At 37.1% G+C, this 13,322-nt stretch overlaps 1 protein-coding gene across 10 annotated transcripts in view; it reads left to right on the forward strand.

Moving 5' to 3' along the window:
- Positions 1–13,322, forward strand: part of MAPK10 (mitogen-activated protein kinase 10) — a 342,250-nt gene that overhangs the window by 245,205 nt on the left and 83,723 nt on the right. For all 10 annotated transcript variants that reach the window (XM_032592947.1, XM_030313501.1, XM_030313497.1 and 7 more), the window contains one exon: positions 11,463–11,592. In XM_032592947.1, coding sequence (XP_032448838.1) covers positions 11,463–11,592 — 130 coding nt within the window. The remainder of the gene's footprint in view (positions 1–11,462; positions 11,593–13,322) is intronic.

Below are 13,322 nucleotides of genomic sequence, written 5' to 3' on the forward strand. Positions count from 1 at the left end.
TTTTTACAGATGAATTAATAAATAAAATGTGGATATATATACACAATGGAATATTATTCAACAATAAAAAAGTTCTGCCATTTGTGACAACATGGATAGACCTTGAGGACATTATACTAAGTGAAATAAGTCAGACAGAGAAAGATAAATAATATATGATCACACTTATATATGAAATCTAAAGAGAAGAAACATGGATATAGAAACATATTGGGGTTTGCCAGAGATGGGGTGAGGAGGGGGGTGGGTAAAGGTGGTTAAAAGATATAGATTTCCAGTTCTAAGATACATAAATTTTGGGGACGCAACGCACAGCATGGTGACTTTGGTCAACAATACTGTATTGTGTATTTGAATGTTCTTAAGAGAAAAGATCTTAAAAGCTCTCATCACAAGAAAAAAAAGTTGTAACTATATGAGGTGATGGGTGTTAACTAAGATTGTGGTAATCATTTTGCAATATATATATTTATCAAATAATTGTATTGTTCATTTTAAACTAATATCATGTTATATGTCAATTATATCTCAATTAAACTGGGAGAAAATGGTGACCAAGATTCATGTGCTCCTGCCCTCATGCTCGAAATCAAGCAGTGGGACAGGTTTGCTGTTGTTAAGCTAACATAATTTTCATAACAACGTATGAGATTCTATTATTTTATTAAGGCTGTGCTACTCAAAATATTTTCTTGGTAAGTGCTAAAAATAAGCAGGATTCTCAGACATAAAATAATGTGGGCAGGGATAGCCCAGTTTAAATATATTAAGACTCTGTGAGAATGGTCAGGTATAGGTTTAGAGAAGCAAGAATCAGTGCAAGGAGATCACTTAAGAGTCAGTCTCTATAGTACAATGTGACACATGGTAATGGAAATGGAGTTTGAGTTAAGTGGATCAGTTTGAAAATCTACATTGGAGGTAAATACAAAGACTTATTCATGAACTGGATATGGGGAGGAGATGAGAAGAGAAAAATTCAGATGACTTGTACATTTGAACAAATGGGTGTTTAAGGGAAAGATTGGAGGGGGACAATTTAAGGTTAAGAGAGAAAAGCTTGTTCAGTTTTGGGTGTACTAATTTTCAGATATTTCTGAGACATCCAATTAGAGGTGTTCAGTAGACAGTTATATGTGTGAATCAGGAGCCTTCATAAAGACATAGCTGGAGATAATATTTTGGCATCCTGTGTAACAGAGCCACTTAAAAAATATGGTACTTAGTTTATTTAAAATTTTGTCCTTTAGCATATATAATGTCCTTTTATTAACATATTTAAAGCTTTGGAAATAAACATTTAACAGTAGCAAATATAATTTCATACATAAAGCATATAGGGAATACAGAGCTAAATCCTTCAGGATTTTGGCCATTAAGGAGCACAACTCTGAGGATAGAAAATGATGCAATAAAAGGCGATATGTATTAAGTCTCCTATAATGATGCTACAAACAAACTGCTGTAGAGCTAGAACTCCGTTTCATAAATATCAGCCCAAATATCAGAGTAGGAGAAGTGAATAAAGAAAAGATAAATGTATAAAGAAGTCCAGGGGCATAAACAATAGCCAATATAAATTCTACATGGATGTGTTGGTAGGTGTTGGGGGCCATTCATAGTGAGCAGCGCTACTCCAGTTGTCAGGCTAGTGGAGAGCAGTCATGATTATAACCAGAAATACTGTGCTGGGGTAGGCTTGGAAGAAGAGAGAGTGGGCCCATAGGTTGGGCAATGTTTATTTCTATCATATGTCCTATGTGCAGGAACCATTTATGATTCCTGTGAGTCCCCTAATGGGTCTGATCAATTTTTCAGGTGGCAATCGATAGTCCCAACTTCTGAGCCAAAGGAACATCTTACTGTCTCTAGTTTGTTAATTTTAAACATAGCACATTCTTATCACAGGCCAATTTGAGAGTCAACTGTTCCAGAGTTTGAGTTGCTTGCACAAAAAAAGATGATGCATTCAGTTAGCTTCCACTCCTTGGCTAAGTCTGACATTATCCAAGTTTTGAAACTTAACCTAGGTTACTATGCAGATTTTTAAGGCAAACCTTGTTATAACAAAACTACCAGATATAAACCATACTTCAAATTTTATTGCCAGGAAATGACTAAAAATAGGAATGTAGCAGTAATTCTGGAAGAGCAGTTCCTTGCTTCTGCCTCTTGCATCTTGTAGGGAGTGACATGCAAAAGCCTCTTCAACCAGGACCCCAGTGGTCATGAGCGACAGGGACCTTATCATTTATGTCTAAGTTGGGAAAATTTTGATAGTGAAAGGACGCATTCAAATACATTGATGGATGTAAAAATAGTGCCCTTAAAATTTGTTTTAAATTAACTAATTCTTAAGAAATAAACTAAAAATACAAATAAGATTTAACAATTGATTTATATTGATTACCTACATATCAAAAATATAACATGAGAAGAATAATTATTCTGGATATACACTGATGTATTTTAATCAACCAAAACTTCCTAGCCCTGTCTATTGTACAGTTTCGTTGATATTTTCTGAAGAAGACATTTTTCTTAATGTGATTGTATTATTTTTAACCTTTTGTTAAATTTCTGGAAATCTTCAAAATTGTATGTTGTGGTTACTAAATTTGAAATCTTGGCACCTTCAATATAGATCACAATATTTTTATCTGTAAAATACTCCCAGAAGGTCTTAGGTACCTGGTAAGAACAAATTCTACTAAGTTGAAAATATTATCAATTCTATTTTATTTTTGTATTGTAATATAGGAGTGTTTCAGCCCAAGTTTTTTCGCGAAAGTTCTGTTTCTCCCTTTCGTTTAGAGTTCCTTTGCTAATAAATAATTGTGTAAGATGGAACTTGTCAAATAGGTTGCCCCTACTTATGGTCTTTTTAATGGTTTGTCACATTTAGATGCTGAAAAATTATAGGCACTTATAATCAGAATATCCCCAAATTAGGAACACCTTCAAATCCTATGTATCATATGAATGCTTCCTAAAATTATGAACTCTATCAAAAGATTATTATTATTATTTTTTACAAACTAAGATATTCTAAATCATATTTGTGGATTTTCAAAATTAAATGTTGTCCTCTCTTTGAGAACTCATTTTCTGGATTTGATTTCTTAGTTCCCTTCTTGTTTCAGTTCCTTCCAGTGCATTTCAGTGTGCTTTTATTTGCAATTTTTGTTTAGAGCTATTCTGCTATCCCCTAAGTATTTCAAAAGCTGAAATATTGGGATGCCCCATTTACTAAATACCATGATTAAAGATTTCCAAATGATTTGAGGGCAAAAAAAAAAAGCATCCAAAATTTAAGACTTATTTACATAGTTGTTCATCAACCAGAATGATGAAGGCTTCCAAGAAAATGCTGATTGACTTGCTGCAACAACTTGATTTTTTTTATTCAACATCAGTTTTGTCTCCAAAATTTTGTAATAAAGTGATTCTCACCAAGTATGTATGAAAATATTTACAAATTTTGGTGCCTATATATTCTGTTTTTTATTAATATGTAATTGACATATAAGTGTAAGGTATATGTAAGTTATATTTTGATTTGTAGAATATTGCAGATTATTTGGACCCAATATTAATTACATTTGTATCACAACCAATTCAAATCCATTTCTACTCCATAGATTTTTTTAATCTGGTCATTTGTTTTTAGTATGACAATATTCTCCAAAATAATTTGTATTTGTGTTATTGAAAAAAATAACTGATAGGTCTTCAATGTCATTTTTAACTAAAATTATAAGTTTTCATCCTATTGTCAGGGGTTTCATTTTGAATTTCCAAGCTTTGAGTCATTGGATAGCAAATCAAACTATTATTAAAGATACTTATTTTATATTTGAAGCATTTGGTAACATGATATAAAAGTTTAAATGCTTACAAAATTATTTTTTTGCTAATAGAACACATTAACAGCTTTGCTTAACTTTTTGTACTTACCACCCCCACCCCCCGTCCCACAAATCAAACCAAACCAAACACCTTGGAACTGAAAATGAAAGGATTAATTTAGAAAAGGAACCATTTGACCTAAGTGAAAAGTCATGTTTCAAGAGTAATCTGTAAAAGCATCTTTTGCAGGTGCATGTGTTAAATCACTGTGTTTGGGCACAGTCTTCTTGAAGTAGTTACTGACTTTGAAATAGATACTGATGTTCCTTTAGGAGGATTATTTTCTGGTTTTCATTTGGTTGTACCTGAGAAAACACAAGAAGTCTAATTCAGTATATAGTATTTTAATTAAATATGTGGTCTCATTTTTTTTATTTTTGTCAAAAGTGTTTATTGAAAAGTTAAGGTTTACTAAATACTAAATACGTAAATAATTATAGCTTTATGCTACACAAATGGCAAAGTCAGCATACCAAGGATATTCTGACGACTCTCTATGTGCTCTCCCTATGCTTTATAGCAGGTTGACCAGCCTCTGGACCATCACATATTTCATATCAAGCCAAACTCTAAATTTCCAAGTTTCCAGCTTACCCTATTAAATGGCAGGCTGGCAGCTTTGTGGATTTTGTAGGTTCAAACATGGGTTTGAACGTACATAGGTGGTTCATTCACTCAATGGTCATGAAGGGCATCAGGGTGGGCATGAGAAAACTTATCAGAAAGATAAAATGAGAAAAAGAGAGGCAGTGCCTGCCTGTGCCTTATAACCCCATCTCTCTGAGATGAAGCAGTTCTTCTCTGGGGGCCTTCAGTTTCTTCTCCAATGCCATCATCCCATCTTAATTTCCAAGAAATGGAAATCAGGCAGCCATCTAGGACAGCCATCTTCTTTAGGTTCATCTAATTTTTGGTGGTGGTGAGTTTGTTTAGTTGGTCCCATATTCTTCATCAGGGTAGTCGGTCTTTGTGAAATGTCCCTTGTCACTAGTTCACTGAAGGGCTGCAAAGCACTGTTTCAGTTTATAGTGTTTAGACTAGTGGCTACTTTTGATGCTGTCTTTGAGGCAGGGGCTTCTGAGCCCCTTGCTGGAGCCCTACTTGCTGCAATGGATTCTCAGTGGAAACCTCAGCTGACCCTACTGGGAGTTCTGAAGAGGGAGTGAGCCTTACCAGCTGTTCTGAATTGGGATGAGGTGGCCAGGCTTCTATAATCCCAGGTTCATCAGTTATTGAGCGAAGGCTGCCCATGAAGAAAGCATAGACTTTGGTGAAGCAGATCTTTTTGGCTGAAATTCTACCCAAAGGGGGTTAAGAGCTGAGGGACCATCCACGAGCAGCACTTCCAGCAGCTAGGATAATAAAAGCGGAATCTTAGCAATGCAGCACAGCACCTATCCTTCCCTTTGATGCACTAATGAAGTTCTATCCTTGGCTTGCCCCCACCCCCACCTGATGTGCTGAGAACCAATTTGCAGAAAATCAAAAGTCAAAAGTGTCTAGGGCCCAAAAGAGTTGTAATTTATCCCTGAAAGCTGCATATTCCTAATTCTGGATTTTCCATTATGTAATATCATTAACATTTTCATTACTTAAGTCACTGTTAGTTAAAATTCTATTGCTTGCAATCAAAAGCTTCCCTGACAAAATATAAGGAAACTGCTACAGCCAAGCAATTCAAATGACAAAATCAGGTAATCAAAAAAATCAACGGTTGACTCTTGATGGGATGATTAGGGAAGGCTTGTACTGAGGAGATAATATTTGGGCTGAAACCTGAATCACAGGATGGAATTGGGTAAGTGAGGATGTGAGAAGAGCATTCCTGGCAGGGGGAGGAATGATTGTGAAAGCCTGAGGCAGGGTTTGGCAGCTTTCCCAACGTGGTTCTCCAGGGTGGAATCAGTGTCTCAATAGCATCTCTATCGACTGGAATTTGGGGTACCAAAGTGGGATATTTGGGGGCACTGGGAAGAAAGTTTTTAGTAGCTTTCAACTAAAGTCCAGGCCTTTGGAAGGGTCAGATGAGAATGTGGGAAAGTGAGAAAAGAGTGATGAAGGGGACAGTTTCTCCCAGGATGGAATTTGGGCAGCTGGGCTATCGCTTAAGATGTTTAAGATGTGGCAATGATAAGGTTTTTAAAGCTGTGTTGTTGTTGTTGCTGTTGTTGTTGTTTTTAAGACATAATATTCTCATAAGGCCTAGAGATGTTTTTTCACCCATAAACATTTATTTATTTTTTTAAAAATTTTTTTTCAACGTTTATTTATTTTTGAGACAGAGAGAGACAGAGCATGAACAGCGGAGGGGCAGAGAGAGAGGGAGACACAGAATCTGAAACAGGCTGCAGGCTCTGAGCGGTCAGCACAGAGCCCAACGCGGGGCTCGAACTCACGGGCCGTGAGACAATGACCTGAGCTGAAGTCGGACGCTTAACCAACCAAGCCACCCAGGCGCCCCTCACCCATAAACATTTATATGATCAAGAACATTTTAAATGTGAAAGGGAAAGGGAATAAGAAAGATTATTGAATCAATGGTTATTATTTAGGAAAAAGAATGTATGTGCAAGAGGTTTCCAGAAGAAAAAAAAGCCTTGATAAATACATAGAGAATAACAGTTGCCTACAGAGAGGTGTGTGTGCACGTGTGTATGTCTCTGTGTGTATGGTTATATAAATACATTCAAGGAAGTAAACTTAACTTTATAGCATCATCATAAAACTGGTTTAAATGACAGGAGTATAATAACAAAAGGCTACGTCTTTCTTTTATAAACAAACCTGGTTTAAGTGGAGGTGAGTTAGTACCGTGTGTCAAGAAATTCTGGTAAGTTTTTAGCAAAATTGTTGGAAAGTTGCTGGAAGTTGCTGGAAAATCTTCACAAAGATTTATCTCTTATCTGCATGAAGATAAAAGAAAGAAAATACTGAAAGAGAAAAAGTAAGGTGCTATAGACCAAGACTCTTTAAAAAAAAAAAAAAAGATGACTAAACAGTAATGGAAAACTTTCAGACATTAAGTTGTGATTATACAGCACCAGTGATGCCAATTTTGCAGATGTATTTGCTAAACTGCTGCCAGTAATCACAGAGGAATTATAGAAGATGGGAAAGACTTGAGTGTCATCTGGGCTTCATGGCAGGAGACAGAAACATTTCAAGTAGGCAAAGATTTAATACGGTAAATTGGGTGCTTGCAAAATCATTGGAAGGCCTGGAGAAGTGAGCTCTAGTCTGGGTTTCTTGGAATGACTCCCAGACACCGGAGAGCTGAATCACAAGGGGAGCTCTTACCTCTGAGAGTGTCCTAGAACCACTGAGTTTCCAGAAAACATGGTTGTAACTGAGATTTAGGAATCAGAGAGCTGAAACTGTGTACTTAATACTGCTGTTGTCGCTACCCCATGATGCTGGTGACAGGGGCCTGCAACCTGGAGGCCACTGTTGCCTTTGCTTCAACCCCTTCTCTCACCCAGAAGTCTGGGGAATGAGTCACTGCTACAGAAGAAAATTTCATATCTCCATGAGGCCTTGCTTGCCAACCCAGAAATGTTAGAGGATGACCACCCTCCCTTTCGCCTCACAAATCTCTCCTAGCTGTATCTGTGTGGCAGGACCTTACTGGAGTCCAGAGCACTAACTGCAGAGTATCTGGGAATTGTACATTTAACTTCCAAGTCCCTTCTGTACAAGAAGACATGATGCAAGGTGGCGAATGGAAATTCAGTGAGCCCAAAGCACAGTATTCAATATAACTGTAAACAGGCAAGCACTCCAATTTCTTTAATGGAAAGAAAGAGATTATGAGACATCTGCTGAGCTTGACATTAGTCTTAGTATTGGTTACAAAAGACACCCTGTGAGCTATTAAGAAAGGATGTAGCAATCCCTGGGAATAAAGGGTTCGTTCAAAGCAAATCATACTGAATAACCTATTAAAATGGAAAGTAATAGAACTACATGGCTATAATGTATCTAGATTTTAAGAAGGCTTTTGCCCTTAACTTTTATATCACCAGACAAACTTATGAAGTGTGGCCAAGATAGTGGTATAGGTGAATGGATGTGTAATTAGTAGAAAGATTAAAAACTGATGATTAGTAGATACATGTCAGGTTGTAGCACATGCCATAGGAATTAATATTTTATCCTGCCCTGACTTACACAATGACTCCAACAAGAACGATTTTAAAAATGGTAATAGTCATTATTTATTTAGTGCTTACTCTAGGTGAGGCACTACAGCTGCATTATTATCTCATTTACTCATTATAATTATCTTGTCAGGTTGTTATCTCCATTTCAAATGTGAGGAAACTAATGCTGGAAAGTGTAAGTGGCTTGCCCATAGCTCCACATCCAGTAAGCAACAGTGCTGAGATTCATACCTAAAATAACTTCAAGGAAGAGGTACCACAGGGAGGGAGAAAACCACATTTCCAGCAGAAACTGGCCAGAACCTGCCAAGAGCCCCAGAGGATGGCATTTTCTCAGCCATTCCCCGTGAAGTTGGAGGCTGGCCCACTGTCCTGCAGGATCTGGTCAGTATCTCAGGGACTCAGACTCACACTGACCAGCCTTCACTAAAGGCTTATATAAAAAACCAGACGCCGATGTACTAAACTATGAGAAATGCAATAGTAAAACTGCATTGGCCAGTCAAGCTGACCAAATATAGGCAATATTCTGTATGCAAAGATCCAAAGGAGAGCATGATGAGCAGAATGTTGACCGCAAGAAGATAGAATCAATATAAAGTGATGCTGATCTGAATGCTAACTGTCCATAGTCTCTGACAATCAATACAGTTGTAAACGTCTGCCTGGCTGATTGGATGCCTGGAACTACCTGGAAAGACACTTTCCTATTTGACCAGACAATGCCAGAATTTGCCTCCTGAATTTTTCTTTCTAGGAATGCATGACTGATTGCTGTTCTTTTTAAAGATAATTTAATGACTTCAGCTAAGTTGTTTTGGACTAAAATGTATTCTTTCTCTTTAAGGTGATTGTTTTGATCAGTTTCCTGCTGATACAATTTCTTAACTTCAGAAAACAAGTTTTCTTCCTCTGAATTCACTTTTGTTCTTGTGTACTGCTTAGGAGATGTAGGCCCATTTGACTCTTTCCTTTACCTGTGCTGCTCTCGGTAGGCTAATGAGAACAAACACAAGAACAGAAGTATCAGTGCTAACATGAAGAGGTGAAAAGCAGCACAGGTTTTTAAAAAGACAACATTTTTAATTAACATGTTCACTGTGAGTCAATAGTGTGTGACATAGTTATCAAAGAAGCCAAGGGAGACTTAGTTATATTAACTGTGTCAACAGAATGAATGAGCTAGTAAATGAGTGAAGGAATTGATAGCCCTACCGTAATCTTCGCTGACACTCCATGCCTGGATTAGCAATGTTTATTTAGTTCAGGATCCACATTTTCAGATATCAACACACTGGAGTATATTCAGAGGAAACTGGCCAGATGGTGATAGGACCTGAAATGACATTCTGACAAATGGTGGTAGGACACTGGTGATAGTTAACTTGAGAAAGAAAAAAACTTAGGGGAAAAATAAGAAAAACTTATAGCTATAGGTCAAAGTTCATGCCCAGTCCTTTAATGGATTTCAAATATTATGGACCTACCATAATAGAAAAGAGAATACTGTATTTTATTTTGAGAGTTACCCCAGCATTCAGAGCTGAGAGTGGTCAGTATGAACCACAGAGATAAAACTATGCTTATTAGAATGGTGACATTTCCAACTCTCAAAGCTGCCTTGATATTAAAGGGGTCCATGTTTCTGGAGATGCTCAAGCAGAGATTGCTCAAACTTAAAAAAAATCTTTTTAATGTTTATTTTTGAGAGAGTGAGAGAGACAGAGTGTGAGCAGGGGAGGGGCAGAGAGAGAGAGGGGAGACACAGAATCTGAAGCAGGACCCAGACTCTGAGCTGTCAGCACAGAGCCTGATGCGGGGCACGAACCCATGCACTGTGAGATCATGACCTGAGCTAAAGTCGGATGCTTAATCAACTTAACCACCCAGGTGCCCTGAGACTGGTCAAACTTTTGATGGAGACATTTTGGAGAATAATAGTATTAAATGGAATAATTAAATGGAGTCAGGGACCAGATGACTTCTAAGATCTTGTCGAACCTTATCCCACTAATCTATCATTATCTTACAATACTAACCCCTTTCTTTATCTTTTTTTGGGAGGGTCAGAGAGAGAGAGGGGGACAGAGGATCTGAAGCGGCCTCTGTGCTGACGGCAGAGAGCCCAATGCAGGACTTGAACCCACAAACTGTGAAATCATGACCTGAGCGAAAGTCAGATGCTTAACCAGCTGAGACACCCAGGCACCCCACCCCCTTTCTTTATCTTTTAGTTTAGTGGCATGAATACTGAATGGTTAATACCACTTCCAATTCAACAGATCACTGGTAGGGGACACTGATTGCTGCATTCCTTTCTGGCAACTAAGACAAAATCCAGCACAATCTGAAGCTGCAGGGATGGGGGTAAAACAAAAATGAACAAACAAAAAACCATTTTGTGAGTGAGTCATTAGGTAAATACCAAGAAGATATTCACTTCCTTATTTGATCTCCAGACCCATATATTCTTTACTATGAGAGAAAAAGCACTAAAAATTGATTGCCTTCAAAGCATAGTAGATTTTCATTCTCAAATAGTTTGAAAGCGTCAAATGCTAGTAGCATCCATTTCTGTCTTCATATTGAAATGCAGTTATTTATGCTCTAAAAACCCTCATACTGGATTCCTTATTTTCAGCTTTGTTATTGTTAATGGGTACACTTGAGCACCAACCAACCTGTGCATTCAGGGCAATGAATGTCATACCTTAAAGAACTGGAAAGAATAATGTTCTCTTAAAATAACCAAATAACACTGGAGTTTTATAGCTAGAGAAAACCTAAATATCACATGTTATTAGATGAGAAATTCAAGCCAAGAGAGATGAAATGACTTGCCACATTCACATGGCTGGTGGGAGAGTGGAGCACTTTTGTTTTGTCTCCCAATCCAGGAGGCAATTTTATGCTGGGTTTCTTTCTGGGGGGAGTGGGCAAGATACTGTCCTTTTTTTCTTTTCTTAGTAAGTAGAATGGTTTGATACTAGTCACTTCTAGATCTTTACTTTTTTTATTAAAAAAAATTTTTATGTTTATTTATATTTCTGAGGGAGAGAGAGAGCGTGAGCGGGGAAGGGACAGAAAGAGAGGGAGACACAAAATCAAAGCAGGCTCTGGGCTGTCGGCACAGAGCCCGACGGTGGGCTCAAACTCCTGAACCTCAAGATCATGACCTGATCCGAAGTCGGACACTCAACCAACTGAGCCACCCAAGCACCCCACTCCTAGGTCTTTATTTACAGCCTGATTGGCATGTGACCTGAAGAGAAGATATCTGAGTGGGATTCCAGGATAGTATTTTCTTTATCCATATCCTTTACCCATATCCATAGACAGGAATTTTATGGGCTTCTTTGTTCCTAATTCTGGATTGCTCTTGGGTTTCTGCAGTGCTGCGTATGATGCCGTTCTTGACAGAAATGTGGCCATTAAGAAGCTCAGCAGACCCTTTCAGAACCAAACGCATGCCAAGAGAGCTTACCGGGAGCTAGTCCTCATGAAGTGTGTGAACCATAAAAACGTGAGTTGTTATTTTTAAACCTCTGGCAGTGGGAGATTGTGAGATCGGAGAAAGAAAATCTGTGTGCCAACTTGAGCAGGAAAGGCTTTCTTTACTTTGTAATGTCTGCCTGTTAAGATTGTTTATCCAGTCCATATGCTACATTTTATTTCATTGTCCTCATGATAACTTTCTGCTTAAAAACCATCTAAAAACCATATGGTGTGAGAGGATGAATTTGATAGATATTTTCCTGCTATGAAATTAACCATATTTGGGTATCTTGCTCCAAATTAACCAGAGAGCTCCATACTTTTCCGAAAACAATAAAAAACAAACAAATACAAAACCCTAAAATATCCTATAGAACAATATACTATATTTCTTTATTATTAACAGGTGAAGATTTTTATCTCTCTTTTTTTTTTACTATAGTCTGTCAGTGGCCTTCAAATGTTTACTGTACCCACTGTGCTTCAGCATCTTGTTTTTTTGTAGAGTTGGGCAAATGCACAGGAACGTATCTGAAAAGCACTTCAGAACAGGATTATCAAGAGCATTTCTCATGGGAACTCAGTAGGGTGTATACCATTATATCACATTCTTCACTTCAGAGTATATAAGCTTCTTCATTTGCAGATAAAGGCCTCTAGAATTCTTTCTATGCTCCCATTACTTTTAGTAAGGATACAGGGGAGAGAATTCATTATTTTAATAATGACTATTATTAATAAATAATTTATAAGTACAGTGCATATAATTTATTACATATAAATGTATAATGAAAATAATTGCAAATAATAATAAAACTATAAAAATAGCTATAAGTCTGCATAGTTTTTCTTAAGTATGAAAATCACACAGAATATATGAAATTATCAGTGCAGTTTTATAAACAAGTGGATTTGTCATAAGGCCAACCATCTATCACTGGCACTAAGAAGAAGCAAATGTATAAGAGTTTAGTTTCAAGATGTTTGAAATACAAATATGTGGATTGTTTCTCTGATGACAGTGTTTCTCTTTTCTTCTATTACTCTACTCCAATGACTTGTAGTTCAGTCATTTGACATATTTGTTAAATAAAATGTGCCCCATGTATAAAGCTAGATGCTAAGATTACATCAGTAGAGATAACAGAAACTAATCCCTGACCATGTGGAGCTCATGTTGTACTGATGAGAGAAAAAGATGGTCTAAAAAATAGATAGGTAAATGTATAGAATGTCAGATGGTGATAAGCACTAGTAAGTAAAACAAAGCAAAAGGAAAATTATTCTGGTCAGTGCTGGTGGGTGGGCTTACTTTTTAAAATAGATTGAGCAGGAAAGATCTCACTAAAAAGGCAAATTTATGAAGTACGTACCCATCTCTAATTTTGCCATGCAAGAAACACAAGACTTCTAGAAGGTAACTATAAATGATGGAAAGGATGATTCATAAGAAAAGTCATTCTACTAAACCAATTTGTTCTTTCAGTATGTTAAATGAAGGCAGGAACAAGACTAACCACATGGCCAATGCAATCTATTTTTATCATAGCAGAGAGGATGAGAAATACCATGGGCAATGGAAAATGGATAGATATAATCAATGAAGCAGCAGTATGGGAGATTTTGATAGTGTTTTCATATACTTATATTTCCCTCATCTTCCTTTCAGCTCCTATAATGCAATAAACACATTGTGGAGAAATTTCCACTTACTTGGTGCATTTGAGGGAATCATCCTCCCTGTTCTTGACTGAAATG

This window comes from Lynx canadensis, chromosome B1, assembly GCF_007474595.2.
Source record: "Lynx canadensis isolate LIC74 chromosome B1, mLynCan4.pri.v2, whole genome shotgun sequence".
Lineage (NCBI taxonomy): Eukaryota > Metazoa > Chordata > Mammalia > Carnivora > Felidae > Lynx > Lynx canadensis.